The 19,666-nt window shown below is 48.5% G+C and overlaps 1 protein-coding gene across 10 annotated transcripts; it reads left to right on the forward strand.

Annotated features, from left to right (window-relative positions):
- The first annotated feature begins 493 nt into the window (after window positions 1-493).
- LOC118094309 (52 kDa repressor of the inhibitor of the protein kinase) lies at window positions 494-12,128 on the forward strand. 10 transcript variants are annotated; one of them, XM_060278275.1, is made up of 6 exons: window positions 712-1,205; window positions 3,989-4,073; window positions 6,595-6,817; window positions 7,925-8,128; window positions 8,217-8,328; window positions 8,793-12,128. In XM_060278275.1, the coding sequence occupies exon 6, from the start codon at window positions 9,105-9,107 to the stop codon at window positions 10,653-10,655; it is 1,551 nt and encodes a 516-aa protein (XP_060134258.1). In that variant the 5' UTR covers window positions 712-1,205; window positions 3,989-4,073; window positions 6,595-6,817; window positions 7,925-8,128; window positions 8,217-8,328; window positions 8,793-9,104; the 3' UTR covers window positions 10,656-12,128. The 10 variants fall into 10 exon arrangements, with proteins under 10 accessions (XP_060134256.1, XP_060134258.1, XP_060134255.1 ...); XM_060278273.1 differs by lacking the exons at window positions 712-1,205; window positions 6,595-6,817 and adding an exon at window positions 494-641; XM_060278272.1 differs by having other exon boundaries at window positions 3,989-6,817.
- The last annotated feature ends 7,538 nt before the right edge of the window (window positions 12,129-19,666 follow it).

The following is a 19,666-nucleotide window of genomic DNA, read 5'->3' on the forward strand; positions in this document are numbered from 1 at the left end:
GCTCTCTGAGCAGCAGCCGGGCTGGGGGGTTGCCCCTCCCCCACCCACCCCACCGCCATCCATCCATCTCCCGCCGCCGCCCCCTCTCCTCCACGCCGTGCCTGCGCCCCGTACGATTCAATTAGGCGCTGGGAGCCGGCCCTGCCATCTGGTTTGTGAATTCGCCCTGCTGATGGATTGGAGCCCCCGCCCCGCCTGTCGAGGGGAGGCCAGGCCAGGCCAGCAGAGCAATTGATAAGGGTGGGGGGGTTGGCGATGAATGAACCCCCACCCACCCCCGGCCTTTTGGAGAGGAATGGGGGGGATTCGTTCCGGAGGGGAGGGCGTCGAGCGAGGGGACACCCCGGCTCAGCCGCCCCCTCCTTCCCTAGCGCCGCAGACAGCGCCTTTTATGAGCGGGACGTGCCTCGGCCACCGCGGGAGGGGGCGGGGAGAGGGGGGGCGGGAGGAAGCCCCGCCTCCGCCGTCGGGACTGGCCCCTCCCCCTTCTCCCTCGACACGTGGTCAGTTGCTCTGCCGCTGCGAAGGGTCCCTCTTCTCCTCGGAAGGGCGCCTTCACTTTTGTGGGGGGGGATGCACTTTGGGAGGAGGCGGCGGCGAGGAGAGAGAGAGTGCCGTCGAACAAGGTCGCCGTCTGCAAGGTGCGAGAGAGACCCACCGCGAACACGGAGGGAAGCCCTGGGGCTGGGTGAGGGGCGAAGGGAGAGTCCCCATCACAGGGATGGGGGGCAGAAACAGACCCTTGGCAAGGGCGGGCGGACGGCACCCCTTTCAATGGGGTGAGTGCACACACACACACACACACACACAGAGATCGCTAGCAGGAAAGCGTCACGTGTGCACCCGCGCCCCCGTGATGCGGCCGTCGCCGCCGCCCTCCTCGCGGGGCTGCCAGGATCTCTCGCGGGAGAAGAAGCCGAGCTCCTCCGTCCGTCCGACGAGCGGCTGCTTTCCTCGCGCAGGGTCGGGAGGAAGGTCCTTTGCGGCCAGCGGCCGGCCAAGAAGGGGTTAAGGCCCTCCGAGTGGTACGTAGCTAGAGAAGACGCCTCCACGCCACGCCTCCGGGGAGGGAGGAAGTGACGTTGTTGGGCTTCCTCCCTCGTGAGGTTCTCTCCGCGGCCTCCGCTCTTCGAGGCTTCCCGGGGCTCCAACCAGGTTTCTTCCGCTTCGGCTCAAGTCTCTCGGTTCTTCCCATTGAGCTCGAGGTGCGTTTCGCCCAGTCTTGAGGGGCTCATTCAATGTAAATAATAATAATAATAATACAGTAATAATAATAATGTAGCGCAGAGAGGCGAGGCGTTTTTGATGGGGCCATTGTTGTGTTCTAAGAATTTTAAAGTCTTAATTTATATAAGAAATGTTCATAAACGTACCAAGCTAAAACATGCAAGAAGGCAATCCTGAAGCCATTTTTGACTCTTCCCCAAACCCACCAAATGTTTCTCTGAAAGGAGGAAGGAAATGAAAAAACCTCCCCATTCTCTCTGGGCTCAGAGATCCTGCCTTAAGGGCACATTTAAGGTGTGGGTGGGGTGGACCTGAGACCTGGAGTCCGGAATTAGAATAACAAAAGAGTTGCCAGGCTCCCAGGTAATCCAACATTTTTAGGGAAGTTAAAGACCAACTAAGTTTTTATTTTGGTATGAGCTTTCGTGTGCATGCACACTTCATCAGATCCCAAGTGTGCATGCACACGAAAGCTCATAGCAAAATAAAAACTTAGTTGGTCTTTAAGGTGCTACTGAAGGAATTTTTTTTTATTTTTAGGGAAGTTTTTAATCTGTGATATTTTAATGTATTTTGGTATTTGTTGGAAGCTGCAGAAACCCAGCCAGATGGGCGGGGTATAAATAATAAAATAATAATAATAATAACAGGTTATTAATTATTATTATTATTATTATTATTATTTAATAATAATAACTGCCAGACAGGAGATAAACAAGGTACTCAGATTTCTGCTGTAGACCACTCTATTTCTGTGATGCAGGTAGGACGTGTCTGGGGGGGTGTCTTGGGCTACACCCCTTCTGTGATGTATGTATGATGCTTCTGGGGGTGGCCTTGGAGGGCAATTTTAAATTGTCTATATAAGGGCAGGCCCACTTTTGTTCTGGGTCCTTTTTTCTGCTGTGTGAGAGAGAACACCCTGTTGCGACAGTAAATAAAGATCAAGCTTATTAGCTGCTTTGCTACTCAATATTCTCTGGTTGGCCTCTTGTTATTTTCTCCTACTGATAGAAAACCTCCAAAGGACTCTACAAGGGCTCTTGTATACCCCTGAAGGGAATAAGGGCAGATTTTGTTTATTACAGTTGCAACGCAGCAAAGAGATGAGAGGTTTTCTACTTACTTTGCTTTTTTAAGGCTTCTCAGATTCTTTCATCTTTGCCCTTGTGATTTTGCTATTGAGATTCTACAGTAAGTCCTCCTTTTAAATTTCCAGATTCAGGTAGGTAGCTGTGTTGGTCTGACGCAGTCAAAATAAAATAAAATAAAATAAAATAAAATAAAATAAAATAAATTGTCCAGTAGCACCTTAGAGACCAACTCGGTTTGTTCTGGGCATAAGCTTTTGTGTGCATGCACACTTCTTCACATACAGGGAAACAGAAATCACCAGATCAGGGGTGGGCAAAATAAGATCTGGGGGCCAGATCCGGCCCAATCACCTTCTAAATCCGGCCCGTGGACGGTCCGGGAATCAGCATGTTTTTACATGAGTAGAATGTGTGCTTTTATTTAAAATGCATCTCTGCGTTATTTGTGGGGCATAGGAATTCGTTCATTTCCCCCCCTTTAAAATATAGTCCGCCCACATGGCCTGAGAGAGATGGTGGACTGGGCCAAGGCTGAAAAAAGTTTCTGACCCCCCCCCCCCCCCGCTTCAGACCCTTACATATAGAGGGGGGTGGGTATGGTGAACCTGTTGATGACTGTTAAGGACTGCAATTACCGTAGTCCTCCAGGAAAAAGCAAGAGATAGTATGCAGATGACCAAAAATACAGCTTTAGCATGTGTAATGAGACAAGAATCCAATACCTCTATTCAGACCAGGTCTCTCCATAGTAATAGGTTTTAATTCAGCAACTTCTCTTTCAAGTCTATTTCTGAAATTCTTTTGTAATAAGACAGCTTTTTTGATATCCTGTATTGAATCTCCCGGGAGATGGGAGTGTCCTCCTACTGGTTTCTCTGTCTTGTGATTCCTGATGCCAGTTATTTTCCCGTGTTTTTTTTGAGCATTTTCTTTCCTTTTTTGATTTTAAAATGGATAGCAAGAACGCCGTTGTTGAGGAAAGCCACAACTTATGCAAGCTTATGCAGAATAATTTCATTCAGTGGCATTCATTTAGAAATGATTCTGAAGTGTATTGAACAAGAGACGCTCCAATAAAGAAATGGGTGTAGCTATATCTGTTATGCAGGACAGTGTTTCGGACCAAGAAGGGTGAAACTGCTGCTCCAGTGCTTTAGAGCAGGGGTCCCCAGACTACGGCCCGGGGGCCGGATGCGGCCCAATTGGCCTGCCAATCCGGCCCGCGACGGCCCCCGCTGCCCGCCGCCCGCTCTTATGGCGCGCAGCGCAGCAGCGCTCTCCCGGGTCAGGAAAAAAGCGCCGAAAATCCTTTGTGCGCATGCGTATGGGCCTCTCCCGACCCGGAAGAGGTCATTTCTGGTGCACTTCCGGGTCGGGGGAGGCCCATACGCATGCGCACAAAGGATTTTCGGTGCTTTTTCCACCCTGGAAGCGCGCACTCCCCCGCCCGCCGGCCCGCACAGGCGCACGCTCCCCCGTCCTCCGGCCCGCCGCGCGATCGGCGCGGTGGGAACCGGCCCAAACGCCGGTAAGTCTGGGGACCCCTGCTTTAGAGTTTGCAAAAAGCTTTAGATTTGCTCTGGTGGGTGAATAAGTGGCAGCTGCAAGAGATTTTGACTTAATTTTTTTTGTGGCATTAAGGATCTTTTTAACTATCAATGTTTCAGCTGCCAGTTGTGAAAGAAGTTTCTCAAAACTTAAATTAATCGAAACGTATCAGAGATCTACAGTGAGCCAAGAAGCCATGAGCCAGTGAGTACGGTAACCTAGCGATACTGTCAATTGAGAGAGATTTCCATGTACATTTTGATACTGTTGTTGAAAAAGGAGCACAAATGAACACCAGGCTATTTGAGTATGCTGCCATTTAATGCGTTTTACTTTAATTACATCGGTATGTCCTTAAAAGACAATGCATATGCTTGGGAGGGTTAATGGGTTCAATAATGGGCTGGTGGAAGGGACTCGGAGATCGTTACCAGTCCACGGGTTGGGGGTGCAATACTTGCTTTGCCATGAGCTCCCGTTGCTCGGTCCCAGCTCCTGCCAACCTAGCAATTCGAAAGCATGTCAAAATGCAAGTAGATAAATAGGTACCGCTACAGCGGGAAGGGAAACGGCATTTCCGTGCGCTGCTCTGGTTCGCCAGAAGCAGCTTTGTCATGCTGGTCACAGGACCTGGAAGCTATACGCCGGCTCCCTCGGCCGATAATGCGAGATGAGCGCGCAACCCCAGAGTCGGTCACGACTGGACCTAATGGTCAGGGGTCCCTTTACCTTTGCCTAGGAGCAAGTCCAGGCCTGTAAGGTGCAGGGGGCGGGGACTGAACACGGATAGTCACTTTCTCTTTCCTCTCTCTCCTTTGTTCTGCAGCACAGTGGGGGGGAGGGCATCAGCAGAAATGAAATTTATCCCTGAAGGTGCCTTTGAGTCTCTCTGCAGGGAATAGCTTTTAATTTGACAGTTATGAGACGCATGCAGCAGGCAGTTGCGGGGGCGGGGGGGGGGAGAGGGAGGAAGCCTAACATGAAAAGCCGCCCCACGCCACCAGTCTGCCCCAAGGGATGTCCTGGAACAATCCCTCTCTCAGCACAAGAACTTTGAATCATAGAATCTTTAGAGTGGGAAGGGACACGAGGGTCATCTAGTCCAACCCCCTGCAATGCCAAAAGAAAGTCTTTGGCCGTGGGTCCTTTGCACCCTGACTCAGGTGGGGGGGTGTTGGGGTGAGGGGCAATTGGAAGCATTGAATTGTAGCATTGGGAGGAACCCCAAGGGTCATCCCGTCAGGGGTGCAGGGCAGCTGGGCATCTTCACCCTCCCACCCCCAGCCTTCACTACATGGTTAGTGTTGCTCGGAGAAGGTAGGAGCGGGATTCTCGGCCCGGACCCAGCTCTCGGTGAAGTCCAGAAATAAACAGTAAATTGCAAGACCTCGGGCCAGGAGGAAGATGAATTTCAAGGAAGTCTTCAAAAGGTTTTATTTATGTAATGCTAAGATGAATTCAAGGACCCAGGTGGCGCTGTGGTTAAACCACTGAGCCTAGGGCAGTGATGGCGAACCTATGACACGCGTGTCAGACGTGACACACAGAGCCCTCACTGCTGGCACACGCCCCCATCGGCCCATTCACGCTGTTGTTGTTGTCCCCCCCCCCATTTGTTCTCCCGCTCCTCCTCACGCTACAGCTTGTCTTCGCTGTTAAAACCTGTTGTCTCCGCTGTTAAAACCCAGATCCTTTTTTGTTGTTGTTGTTGCTGGTAGCCAGAGATTGTTTTTTAACCCTTTCTGTGCTGTTTTTTCTGGCGCTTTGGCAGACTATGTTGGTGCTGCGTGTTAGTTCCAGCAAAGGTATTATTCGTCATTTATTTCTGTTCTCTTTCCCCCCCCCAAAAAAAGTGCAGCAGCTTTGGGGCACCCCCCCAAAAAACCCTCCAAAACTTTGGTCAGCAGCTCCCCACCAAAAGCTCAACAACTCTGGGCACTTTGTGATAAATAAGGGGTTTTTGGTTTGGTTAAATAATTAGTTTTTGGTTTATTAAATACAGTTATATATTACAATTATAAATGTTTGTTATTTAAACTATAAATATCATGAAATTATGGTTTTTTTTCTCGAAGTGACACACCACCCGAGTTATGCTCGGTTTTTTGGCGAATTTTGACACACCAAGCTCAAAAGGTTGCCCATCACTGGCCTAGGGCTTGCTGATCAGAAGGTCGGTGGTTCGAATCCCCGCGACGGGGTGAGCTCCCGTTGCTTGGTCCCAGCTCCTGCCAACCTAGCAGTTCGAAAGCACGTCAAAATGCAAGTAGATAAATAGGAACCGCTCCAGCGGGAAGGTAAACAGCATTTCCATGTGCTGCTCTGGTTTGCCAGAAGCGGCTTTGTCATGCTGGCCACATGACCTGGAAGCTATACGCCGGCTCCCTCGGCCAATAAAGCGAGATGAGCGCGCAACCCCAGAGTCGGTCACGACTGGACCTAATGGTCAGGGGCCCCTTTACCTTTAAGATGAATTCAAATAGGAATCAGCAATGTTTTAAATGGTCAGAGTGTACATTGCTGATGAAGAATTGGCGAAACAGGACCTTGTCCTGGGATTTTTTCCACTGGAACTTATTTTTATTTGCCTCATTATCATACTGGAATTGAGTCCTATTTGAATTCATCTTAGCAATACATAAATAAAACCTTTTGAAGACTTACCTGAAATTCATCTTCCTCCTGGCCCGAGTTCTTGCAATTTACTGTTTCTTTCCGCACCCAGCTCTCAGCTACGGCTCCCCTAGATGGAGAGGAGGGGTCACGGCACTTACAAAAGGAGCCCCGGGCCCCCACCCCGGTCGCCCCTTTGGAGGGAGCAGGCGCCTCTTGGCAGACACAGGCCCCGTCTTTGTTTCTGGGGAGGGGTCCTACAGAAAGACTCGATGGGACATGCCAGCACCCTGAGGCACAGCAAGGAGTGCAGGGTGCGTCTGAGGAAGCTGGAGGTGAGAGCAGAGCCATTTTAACCTGGGGGGGGGTGGCAGGGGTGCGGGAAGAGCTGACAGCCAAGTGGAACAGAGCCCATCGGAGCACCGCAGGCTCTTCTGTTGCGGGCGGCTCAGCACAGGTTCGGGGGCCAGCTCCAGCCTCCTGTGCGCCTGGGATTGGCATAGGGCCATGGAGAGGCCTGCCCAGCACACTCTGCTCACACCACAAGGCGCCTGGCTTCGCTCAGATGCCGACGCCTCGGGGCTCTGCTTGTGTCGGTTGCATGCTGCCCACCCCCAGGCTCCCAGCTCGGCCACGCTCAGCCACCAACGCCTCGGACTCCTCTGTTTCACAGGGCTCTGCCTCTGTGCGCCCAAGTCCAGGGCCAAGCGAGGCGCTGAAGCGGCCAGCCAGCTCTGCCCTGCCCTGCCTGCGCACCTCGACGGCCCACCCAGAGCGTGCTGCCCACCCGACAAGGTGCATGGTGACACCGTTCTCGTTTACTTGACTCCCCGGACCACGACAGGGCCTACTAGCTAGCGCGCGCGCACACACACACACACATACATACATATACCCAGTGAGGGGGCAGGTAAGAAATGAGTAATTTCTGTAGAGAATATATGTTAAGGAAAAAATAGATAGAAACGGTAATATTCAATTAATAATAAATTAGTATCGAGTTTATTAAGAAGGAAAAGATATGGGATGGCAAGTCTAATGTTAATGAAGAAACTTATTGTTTGAAAGTTATTATTATTATTTATTATTTATACCCCGCCCATCTGGCTGGGTTTCCCCCGCCACTCTGGGCGCCTTCCAACAAATACAAAAATACATTAAAATATCACAGATTAAAAACTTCCCTAAACAGGGAATAACCAAAGTTGTTATATTCTTTATGTGTTTTATGAGTGACTGCGTGGTCTCCGAGTATTCCTGGGTGGCGGCTAGCTCTTCTGCATTGCAATTATTGCATGGACTCTAGCAAGATTTCACCTTGAACTCTTTAACTGTTCAGTGTTTCTGAGTAGTCACGGAGAGAGACCCATTGATTATTTGCAGTGCAGTGAGAAGATAGACTGCAGGGGAATCACAGCTCCAGGACTTTATTTTTTTTCCAGAGCAGAAGGTTTCTTGTTCTGGCGGCTCTGCTGGAGGTGAATTTCCAGTGAAACCTCTCCATCTGCCCTGCGTGCCTTGACAGCCCGGCCAGCGTGCCAGGGGCGGGCTCATCTGCTGTGCCAGGTTCTGCACCCCCGAGTCCGGGACCGAGAATGGACAGCGCGGACGGGGAGGAGCCAAGCAGAGTCCGTCCAAACGGGGAGGTAAGCGAGGCGCGAGCCTTGGCCAGGAGTTATTTATTCACGCGCCACCTTCATGTGCATCTACTTTTTCCCCACTTCATTTTTGCAGATGGCTGATGGTAAAAAGACACTTTCAGGTTCCGAAAACAGAAAGAGGAAACTCGAGAAAGAAGAAAATATCAAGACATTGACGACTCCAATTGGAACTTTTTTTCAACCTAGTAAGTGAGCTACTTACTTGCTCCACGTATCTTATTTGCGTACATTTATTATTAAGTGTTTATATTTCGACCGACTGAGAGGATTTATGCAAATCTTGAAAATGAATAGGTTGTTGTTGTTTAGTCACGTCTGACTCTAAATGACCCTGTCGACCAGAGCACACCAGGCACTCCTGTCTTCCACTGCCTCCCGCAGCTTGGTAGCTTTGAGATATAAATAAATAGGTATAAGTATTAAATAGCAAGTTTCCAGATTACTTTTATGGATGTATTTTAGGCAGATACTGGCATTGCAGCCCATTTAGAGCAATTGTTGTGTGTCATATCTGGCACAACAGCCGGCCTTAAATGATTGTTTCTCACAAGTTTGGATTTGTACCTACAAAGTGCTCTTGAGGTCTACTGCTCACAGAGTCACGATTCTAAATTATGTGTATTAACCTATGTTATTTCTGTTTTAACAGGTACGTCTTTTGCAACGGAGGATGTAGAAGGAATGCCTTCCAGATATTTGGAACTTACTGCGCCTGTTTTACAGAGATTAATTCAGATAATTAAATTTTTGCCGTGTCAGCATTTACCATTGAGAGGAAATACTCAAAATTTGTTTCAACCAGATGATGGAATTTTTTTGCAGTTAGTTAAGTGTTTCCAGATTTGATAATATATTGGCAGAGTATATTAATCGTATTCAAAATGCTGGACACCGCCTGGCTCATTATCTGGGCCCTAACTTTCAAAACGGATTGATCAATATAGTAGGTGAAAGAATAAAAATGACCATTGTTAATCTTTTGAAACAAGCCAAATATTATTCTGTTATTGTGGATTGCACTCTTGATGTGTCACAGGAGGAACAACTCGCTGTTGTCGTCAGGTTTGTGCACCTTAACCCAAAAACAAAAAAAGCTGAGGTGAGAGAGCATTTTTTAGGATATTTCCCTGTTACTGGCACCACTGAAGAAGCACTAGCAACATTTTTGTTGGATTTTTTGAAATCTTCAAAAATTGAACTAGACGACATGCGAGGTCAAGGATATATGAGAGGCAAAAAGATAGGCCTCCCCCAAAAAATCTTGGCTATAAATCCACGTGCTTTCTACGTTCCTTATGCAGCTCACAGCCTCAATTTAGTAGTGATTGATGCCGCTAAAAGCTCTCTGGAAGTGGTGGGCTTTTTTTGTTTTGTTCAAGAAATATATGTATTCTTTTCCAGATCGACATCATGTTGGCAAACTCTCATGGACCAGGTGCCCACGTTAACCTTGAAACCATCATCAAACACGCAATGGGCAAGCAAAGTGGAGGCATTGAAAGCACTTCGTTTTAATATGGAAAAGGTTTACGACGCCTTATATTCCATTTTTTCAGATAACGAGAGCGAGTGTTACATAAGGAACACAGCAGAGGCACTGATGTTGAAACTGAAGTCTTTCAATTTCATTTGTTCTGTAGTGACGTGGTATAGCATATTAGTGGAAATTAATACTGTTAGTCAAACCTTACAAGAGTCTGATGTCGTTCTTCCGGAAGCAGTTAAAATGATGGAGCAGGTGAAAAATGACTTGGCTACAAATCGTACCGACGCCGCGTTTGACAAAATGCTGCTAGAAGCTAAATCAATTGCAGAGGAACTAGAATGGGAAACTGAATTTACAAGCACTCCACGCCAACGTCCTAGTAAAGGATTTCCCATTTCTGAGCATACCGATGAGCAAATTGAAGATCTACAGAACAACTTGCTCGACGTGACAATCACAGAATTAAATGAAAGATTTGAACTGTTAAGTGAACACAATGACAATTTTTCATTTCTACACAATATAGAGAAATGGAGAAAATTAGAGAAAGGCCAGAAAAGAGCACAGTTTTCAAATTTGCAACAGAAATTGACTTCCAAAAGCGGGGCTGATATAGATGGAGAAGATTTAGTTCACGAGCTAGAACTCGTACCAATTGATTTCCGTAGAGAGACAACTCCGCTGGATCTTTTGAATTATATATATTCAAATAAGATGATGTTAGTATTTCCAAACTTGTCCATATTGCTACGTATATATTTAACATTACCAGTGACAGTAGCCGAAGATGAAAGATCCTTTTCGAAATTTAAATTTGTAAAAGACTATTTAAGGTCAACTTTGACTCAAGAAGGATTGGCCAACCTAGCCATGATCAGCATTGAACAGGACGTAGCAATCGATGCAGACGACCTTATCAAGGATTTGGCTGCTCTGCGCCTGGAACTGCAAGACTGTACTGTAAATGATCACATTTCCCAAGTGTCTGATAGCCAAGTTCCCCTACTTTTCACAGACTGGGAATAGTGGCTCCCTCCGATTGTACCCATTCTGGAATTATACTTGAAAGTACTATTGCAGTTAAAACCTGTTCCTCACTTCCACTGTGTATTCATAAGGGATTTGATTTAGATTGGTCAGTTGGTTTTTTCCTACTTTCTTCAGTTTAAGCTTGAATTTTGCTAAAAGAAGCTGATGATCTGAGCCACGGTCAGCTCCAGGTCTTGTTTCGGCTGACTGTAAAGAGCAGGCACCCCCAAACTTCAGCCCTCCAGATGTTTTGGACTACAATTCCCATCATCCCTGACCCCTGTAGGCCAAAACATCTGGAGGGCCGCAGTTTGGGGATGCCTGGTATAGAGCTTCTCCATCTTTGGCTGCAGAGAATATAATCAATCTGATTTTGATGCTGCCCATTTGGTGATGTCCATGTGTAGAGTCGTCTCTTGTGTTGTTGGAAAAGAGTGTTTGTGATGACCAGCTTGTTCTCTTGACAGAACTCTATTAGCCTTTGCCCTGCTTCATTTTGAACTCCAAGGCCAAACTTGCCAGTTCCTTTTATCTCTTGACTCCCTACGTTAGCATTCCAATCCCCTATAATGAGAAGAACATCCTTCTTTGGTGTCATTTCTAGAAGGTGGTGTAAGTCTTCATAGAAATGGTCAATTTCACTTTCTTCAGCACCGGTAGTTGGTGCATAAACTTGGATTACTGTGATGTTAAAAGGTCTGCCTTGGATTCGTATCGAGATCATTCTATCATTTTGAGATTGCATCCCATTACAGCTTTCGCCACTCTCTTGTTGACTATGAGGGCCACTCCATTTCTACTACAGGATTCTTGCCCACAGTAGTAGTTATTATGATCATCCGAACTGAATTCGCCCATTCCCTTCCATTTTAGTTCACTGATGCCCAGGATGTCGATATTTATTCTTGTCATCTCATTTTTGACCACATCCAGCTTACCTCCATCCATGGTTCTTACATTCCAGGTTCCTATGCAATATTTTTCTTTACAGCATCGGACTTTCCTTTCGCTTCCAGGCATATCCGCAACTGAGCGACCTTTCAGCTTTGGCCCAACCGCTTCATCAGCTCTGAATCTACTTGTACTTGTCCTCCGCTCTTCCTCAGTAGCATGTTGGACACCTTCCGACCTGAGGGGCTCATCTTCCAGCGTCATAACTTTTATATGCCTGTTGTCTTTGTCCATGGAGTTTTCTTGGCAGGGATACTGGAGTGGCTTTGCCAGTTCCTTCTCCAGGTGGATCACGTTTAGTCAAAACTCTCCACTATGACCTGTCCATCTTGGGTGGCCCTGCATGGCATAGCTCATAGCTTCTCTGAGTTATTCAAGCCCCTTCGCCACGACAAGGCAGTGATCCATGAAGGAGGATATCATTACTAGACATCCATTTTTCAATTTCCCCCCTCCCTGTTGACTTCCCTCAGCTTCCATTACTGGTTTATTACACCAAATGTTACATTCTGCTTTTTATATAAAATACCGTGTTATCACATTGTCATACTCTTGTTCTCTGTAAATAAAATTGTAAATGTTTATTTAAATCCTGCCAGTGAGTCCACTTTTTTGTTGTTTCTGCAAATATATTGTAAAAGGTTCCCACTCTTTTTCAAAATCACTATTGTCCTTTTCACGCAGTTTGTCCGTTGACTTTGATAACTCTGCATAGTTCATCCCTTTTAGTGACTTTTTTGTGGGCTGATTCATTTTCCACATTGGACAATGTTTTATGACCAACCAATTTGCTAGACAAGAGATTTAAAAACAAACAAAAACGAGCATTTTTCTAGCAGATTTACAAGTCGCCCAAAGATTAATTTTCAGTATATGTTTATCTTGTTCTCAAATGTATGACATGACTGGTATTGAAGCTGCTATTTGATAGTAAATGAGTGTGTTACTAAGTTAAACCTGTTTGGTTCAGCAAGCAACTAAAATGATTGTCATAGTGTACTATTTTTCCTGTTGGTGTTAACTGATTTGTGAGCATGCTTGGAATTTTTTAAAAAAGCATGAGTGACATTCCCTGCAAACAAACAAGCAGTGCAGCATTAATTCAGATATTTTTGTCATTTTTTGAGAGCTGGTTTGATGTAGTGAATTTTAATTTTTAATTATTTTAAAATATGTTTGTATGTTGTTTTAAGGTCTCCCTTATTAAACCAAAGGGTTAAGGTGTTAGGACAGTGATGTCCAAACTTTTTTCAAAGAGGGCCAAATTTGATTAAGTGAAGGGCCATGATATTTTGTTAGGATTGAAGTTGTTAGGTTTTTTTAGGATTTTACCCCAGGAAATAAACTGCCACCGGGGGCAGATTAAACTGGCCAGCGGCCAGATTAGGTCCCCGAAACAGACTTTGGACATCCCTGTGTTAGGAGTAGAACCTTAGAATTTGAGGAAAAACTATACCATATAATGTACTACTATTTTACATGAATAACGCGGGTATTCTGAATTTTAAAAGAAATCAAAATAAAAACAAGGTGTTACATAATAAGATGGGAAAAGGTAAAGGGACCCCTGACCATTAGGTCCAGTCGTGACTGACTCTGGGGTTGTGGCGCTCATCTCGCATTATTGGCCGAGGGAGCCGGCGTATAGCTTCCAGGTCATGTGGCTAGCATGACAAAGCCACTTCTGGCGAACCAGAGCAGCACATGGAAACGCCGTTTACCTTCCCACCGGAGCGGTACCTATTTATTTACTTGCACTTTGAGGTGCTTTTGAACAAGTCGTGAACGACTCTGGGGTTGCGGCGCTCATCTCGCTTTACAGATGAGGGAGCCGACGTTTGTCCGCAGACAGTTTTTCCGGGTCATGTGGCCAGCAGGACTAAGCGGCTTCTGGTGAAACCAGAGCAGTGCACGGAAACTCCATTTGGCTTCCCACCGTAGCCATACCTATTTATCTACTTCAGGGATCTCCAAACTAAGGCCCGGGGGCCGGATGCGGCCCAATCGCCTTCTAAATCCGGCCCGCGGACAGTCCGGAAATCAGCATGTTTTTACATGAGTAGATTGTGTCCTTTTATTTAAAATGCATCTCTGGGTTATTTGTGGGGCATAGGAATTTGTTCATATATTTTTTTTCAAAATATAGTCCGGCCCCCCACAAGGTCTGAGGGACAGTGGACTGGCCCCCTGCTGAAAAAGTTTGCTGACCCCTGATCTACTTGCACTTTGAGGTGCCTTCAAACTGCTAGGTTGGCAGGAGACATAATAAGATAAGTTGTCTTAAATCTGCAAACAAACAAAAAACAAGAAAAAACAAAACAATGTGGTGGGTGTTGTCTACTTAATAATAAGTGCATTGTTAATTTGATTATGTCTCCAATTTTCTTTTCCCAAGCAGAGAAAGTGTGGTGTCAGCTCCCTTAAAAAAAGGGGGGGCAATCTAGGGGCGCTGGACAGATCTCTCCCCCCCCCCCAGCGCTGCATATGCTTGTTACAGAAATTCCAGGGGCGGGGGGGAGGCACATCTTTAAAGTTGTTACAATGTTACAAATATTATGCCTGAATATATCCTTTCGGCTTGACAGCTCAGGGAAGATGCGTAGCTTTATCATATAAAATCAGTAGTTTGTCCAATTCCTCCATTCCAACGCCATTTTTGCCCTTAAGGAAAGGACTCTCTTCCCTTCTGTTGTTGTTGTTTAGTCGTTGTTTAGTGAGCATAGCCTGGAGAAAGCCCGGTGATAGGCTTTTGGAAACTAGTTGTTGTTTAGTCGTTTAGTCGTGTCCGCCTCTTCGTGACCCCATGGACCATAGAACGCCAGGCACTCCTGTCTTGCACTGCCTCCCGGTTTGGTCAAACTCATGTTCGTAGCTTCGAGAACACTCTCCAACCATCTTGTCCTCTGTCGTCTCCTTCTCCTTGTGCCCTCCATCTTTCCCAACATCAGGGTCTTTTCCAAGGTTTCTTCTCTTCTCATGAGGTGGCCAAAGTATTGGAGCCTCAGCTTCAGGATCTGTCCTTCCAGTGAGCACTCAGGGCTGATTTCCTTCAGAATGGATAGGTTTGATCTTCTAGCAGTCCATGGGACTCTCAAGAGTCTCCTCCAGCACCATAATTCAAAAGCATCAATTCTTCGGCGATCAGCCTTCTTTATGGTCCAGCTCTCACTTCCATACATCACTACTGGGAAAACCATAGCTTTAGCTATACGGACCTTTGTAGGCAAGGTGATGTCTCTGCTTTTTAAGATGCTGTCTAGGTTTGTCATTGCTTTTCTCCCAAGAAGCAGGCGTCTTTTAATTTCGTGACTGTTGTCACCATCTGCAGTGATCATGGAACCCAAGAAAGTAAAATCTCTCACTGCCTTCATTTCTTCCCCTTCTATTTGCCAGGAGGTGATGGGACCAGTGGCCATGATCTTGGTATTTTGGATGTTGAGCTTCAGACCATATTTTGCGCTCTCCTCTTTCACCCTCATTAAAAGGTTCTTTAATTCCTCCTTGCTTTCTGCCATCAAGGTTGTGTCATCTGCATATCTGAGGTTGTTGATATTTCTTCCGGCAATCCTAATTCCGGCTTGGGATTCATCTAGTCCAGCCTTTTGCATGATGAATTCTGCATATAAGTTAAATAAGCAGGGAGACAATATACAACCTTGTCGTACTCCTTTCCCAATTTTGAACCAATCACTTGTTCCATATCCAGTTCTAACTGTAGCTTCTTGTCCCACATAGAGATTTCTCAGGAGACAGATGAGGTGATCAGGCACTCCCATTTCTTTAAGAAACTAACTGCTCAGCAATTGTCACCCTGGGTGGCGTATGTGTGTGTGTGTGTGTGTGTCCTCACGCTTGAGGGATTATGGCGGAAGGTAGAAGGGAATTATGGTGCTGGAGGAGACTCTTGAGAGTCCCATGGACTGCAAGAAGATCAAACCTATCCATTCTTAAGGAAATCAGCCCTGAGTGCTCCCTGGAAGGACAGATCGCGAAGCTGAGGCTCCAATACTTTGGCCACCTCGTGAGAAGAGAAGAATCCTTGGAAAAGACCCTGATGTTGGGAAAGATTGAGGGCACAAGGAGAAGGGGACGACAGAGGACAAGATGGTTGGACCGTGTTCTCGAAGCTACGAACATGAGTTTGACCAAACTGCGGGAGGCAGTGCAAGACAGGAGTGCCGGGCTTTGGTCCATGGGGTCACGAAGAGTCGGACACGACTAAACAAGAACAACATGGATGTTTTCCTTAACATGCTTAAGATGGCCCTGGGCGAGAGACCCGGGTCATGTCAAACAGGGAACGTTTCTCTCTCCCCCCCCCCTAACCCAGCAACATGTGTCCCACCCCCCTTCCTAATCGGAGTCAGGCAGCCGCCGCCCCCCCAGCTTCATATCTGCAGCCCGGGTCCCTTTCTAGCTCTAGGGAAGGCGCTTTCCTCTCATCGTTTCTGCTTCAGCCCCCAGGAGTCCCTGATCAACCGTTGGAAGCAGGCCGAAGCCCTGGTCAGCGTCTGGTTGGCAGCCTCAGAGGCAGGGCCAGGCGGGCATCAGGCCAGGCGGGCACAAGGAGCCAAAAGTGACAATACAGCAGTGTGTGTGAGTTGGTGCGTTATGAGGAACAGCTTAGGGAGCTGGGGATGTTTAGCCTGGAGAAGAGAAGGTTAAGGGGTGATATGATAGCCATGTTCAAATATATGAAAGGATGTCATATAGAGGAGGGAGAAAGGTTGTTTTCTGCTGCTCCAGAGAAGCGGACACGGAGCAATGGATTCAAACTACAAGAAAAAAGATTCCACCTCAACATTAGGAAGAACTTCCTGACAGTAAGAGCTGTTCGGCAGTGGAATTTGCTGCCAAGGAGTGTGGTGGAGTCTCCTTCTTTGGAGGTCTTTAAGCAGAGGCTTGACAGGCATATGTCAAGAATGCTTTGATGGTGTTTCCTGCTTGGCAGGGGGTTGGACTGGATGGCTCTTGTGGTCTCTTCCAACTTATGATTCTATGTGTGGAGTCCGGAATCCCTTCCCAAGCCCAGCTCTCTCCACTCCTGCACACACACGCCCCAAGAATCAGGTCTCGCTGCCCCTGGGCTTTGCTGGGATGCCCCCTGGGGGCGAAAAGCCAGCTCCTCCAGCGCTTTGGGTTTCTGTTGAGATAGCCCCACTTGCAGTCCATAGAATCGTGGAATTGTAGAAGGCGGCCCACCCGCTGCAATGCAGGAATCCTGCCCACAGTCATTCCTGGAGAGGCTCAAACCACCAACCTGGGAAGACTTACAAATCCCATCTGCGCGATACACGCAAGGCAGTCTCACCCCCTCCCTCGCCCAAGAATGATGGGGACTAGTTCGCTTCAGGTGCCATTCCACTCCCATCATTACAATTCCCAAAGGGTCCTGGAAACGGATTGTTTCACTGCTCTGGGAATTGTGGCACTTGGAGGGGGGGGAGCAATACTGCGTTAAATGTGTAGGGCAGGTGGGGCCTTAGGCAGGTAACCAGGCGGTGAGCCCCCACTCGGCCTACGGTAGGAGGGGGAGCGGCTGTTGGCTGCTTCTCCATAATCAAGGCAATAATCTCCATAGCCTAAAACAGCTCAAGGCCTGACTTTTCCTATATGAACCTACCCAGAGCTCATCCTCTGAGGACCCTCTTCGTGTGCCTCCTCCACGTGAGGTCCAGAGCGTGGCCACAAGAGAACAGGGCCTTTTCTGCAATGGCTCCCTGCTTGTGGAGGGCTCTCCCCAGGGAGGGTTGCCCTGCACCCTCATTTTATATATACAGGATTTGGTAAAGGTAAAGGGGCCCCTCACAATCAGGTCCAGTCGTGTCCGACTCTTGGGTTGCGGCGCTCATCTCGCTCTATAGGCCAAGGGAGCTGGCGTTTGTCCGCAGACAGCTTCCGGGTCATGTGGCCAGCATGACAAAGCTGCTTCTGGCGAACCAGAGCAGCGCACGGAAACGCTGTTTACCTTCCCGCCGGAGCGGTCCCTATTTATCTACTTGCATTTTGATGTGCTTTCAAACTGCTAGGTTGGCAGGAGCTGGGACCAAGCAACGGGAGCTCACCCCGCTGCAGGGATTCGAACCGCCAACCTTCTGATCAGCAAGCCCTAGGCTCTGTGGTTTAACCACAGCGCCACCTGGGTCCCTTGCCTATATATATAGATGTATATATGCTACATCTTTTTAAATGTGTCTTTGGGAAGGAGTGTGTGTTTGTGTTTTGTTGTTTTCTTTTACTTGTTTTTGTGTTTTTATCCTGTATTTTACTTTGTGAACGGCCCTGACATCTCAAGGGTGGCCTATAAATCTGGCTGCCCCCCCCCCACCCAAGCGGAGGCTGTGGATGAGCAGGGGGCAACGCGGCTGCAGCCAGTCTCCTCCTTTCCTAAATGCAAACGCACCTTGTTGAAACCACCCTGTCGCCAGCAGTCCATGCGATGAGAAGAGTGCCTCTGGGTGTGTGCAGAGAGCAACATCGCCACCAGGCAGGAAGGAGGACCCGCCACCGGGCCGTGATCTCCGGGTCCCTATCCTACCAGGGTGCAGAGGAGGAAGAGGGCGAGAAGCTGGTTAACGAATCCTAGAGCCGCAGAGCTGGAAAGGAATCCAGAGGTCATCTAGCCGCCTTTCGCAGGCAGAGCCCCTTGTCCAATTTGCCGCTTGATTAGCTCCGCGCCTGTTTCCCGACACTCGCCGCTGTTGGTCTTAATTTCCTTTAAGTGGTGATTAATTACTCTTCCTCTCCCGCGTCCATCTCCTCCCCTCCTGCCACCAAGCATTTGCATATTAATCAAATCTGCCTTTGATGGCCTGACAGGCGAGGAGGCGGGGGGGGGGAGCGGGAGGCAAAGGCGGCCCCTCCCCTCCCCTCCCCACCCCCGTCCAAGAGCCATTCCCCGGGATTGGGACGGACGGCTGCCGTCGGGGCCAAACGCGGGGAGGAACCTGGTGGAGGAAGAACGAGGAGGAGGACATACGAGTTATGGGCTCATTCTGTGCTGGATCCAAAGCTATGGATTTGGGGGAACCCCCCCCCGAAACTCAGCCCCTGGAGGAGGAGGACCGAAGAGCCCCCCCCCCATTCTTTGCAGGGCAACCCGACGGGGAGCCGGGCGAACTGCATCTCCCCGGGCGCCTGGCAGAGGCCCGGCTGCAACGCATGCCGGAAAGTGTAGTCTTCTCGCCCCGTCCGCCCCGTCGGGGGAGCCGCGGGTGGAACCGAGAGCGGGTAGCGAGGGGTTGTAAGAGGCTGACTTTGACGGGGCGGGCGGGGGCCCTTCCTTCGCTTCCAGGAGGAGGAGAGGAGGCAAGGCGCGCATTCCCAGAGGCAGGCGCTGCGGGGCCTCTGAGCGCATGCAGAGTGCGCTTCCCGTGGGAAGAAAGCGCGCTCCGCAGGGCGACCGGGCAGCAGCCAGCCAGCGCCTGGCCCGAGAGGAGAGCGCCCCCTGCTGCCCGAGGGAGGAAGCGCCGCCTTCTCAGCGCACGGAGCCAAGTTGGCTGAGGCTGATGGGAGATGTCGCCTGATTGATTGATTGATTGATGGCATTTGTATCCCACCTATTCCTCCGAGGGGCTTAAGGCGGCGGAGGTAGTTCTGAATAGCTGGAAGGCACCAATCTGGGGAAGTCGAGGAGGAAGAGGAACGATGGCCGAAGCGGCGCAGCTTCGCCCTTCGAGGAATGGAAGGCTGTCGAAATTCTGCCTGCAAGATCAGCTCACCCTGACCCCCCCCCCCGAAGACACCCACTGGACCACTTCCATCAGAGGAACCAGCGCCGTCCCAGGGGACACAGAACAGCTGTTCCGCTTTTGCAAGAACCTGCACTTTGGAATTCCCTGCCTCTTGAATCCAGGCAGGCGCCTCTTTTCCGCTTCAGCTTCATTCTTAGTGTTCAGACAACCCTACCCAAGGGTTTGAATGGTTTCAGCCTATTTTGACTTTTTGAAAGCTTTAAATGACTGCTGCCAATTTTTCCTTTTGATTATTTTTGTAAAGTGCTGTTTTTCAAAATAAAAATAAAAATCCTATTTATGCAGCGCATAAGAATAATTTAA

The sequence above is a fragment of the Zootoca vivipara genome, chromosome 9, assembly GCF_963506605.1.
Source record: "Zootoca vivipara chromosome 9, rZooViv1.1, whole genome shotgun sequence".
In the NCBI taxonomy this organism is placed as follows: Eukaryota; Metazoa; Chordata; class Lepidosauria; order Squamata; family Lacertidae; genus Zootoca; species Zootoca vivipara.

Excerpts from the sequence above, each read along its gene's own strand:
- LOC118094309 (XM_060278273.1), top strand. The coding sequence starts at position 9,105 with ATGACCATTGTTAATCTTTTGAAACAAGCCAAATATTATTCTGTTATT.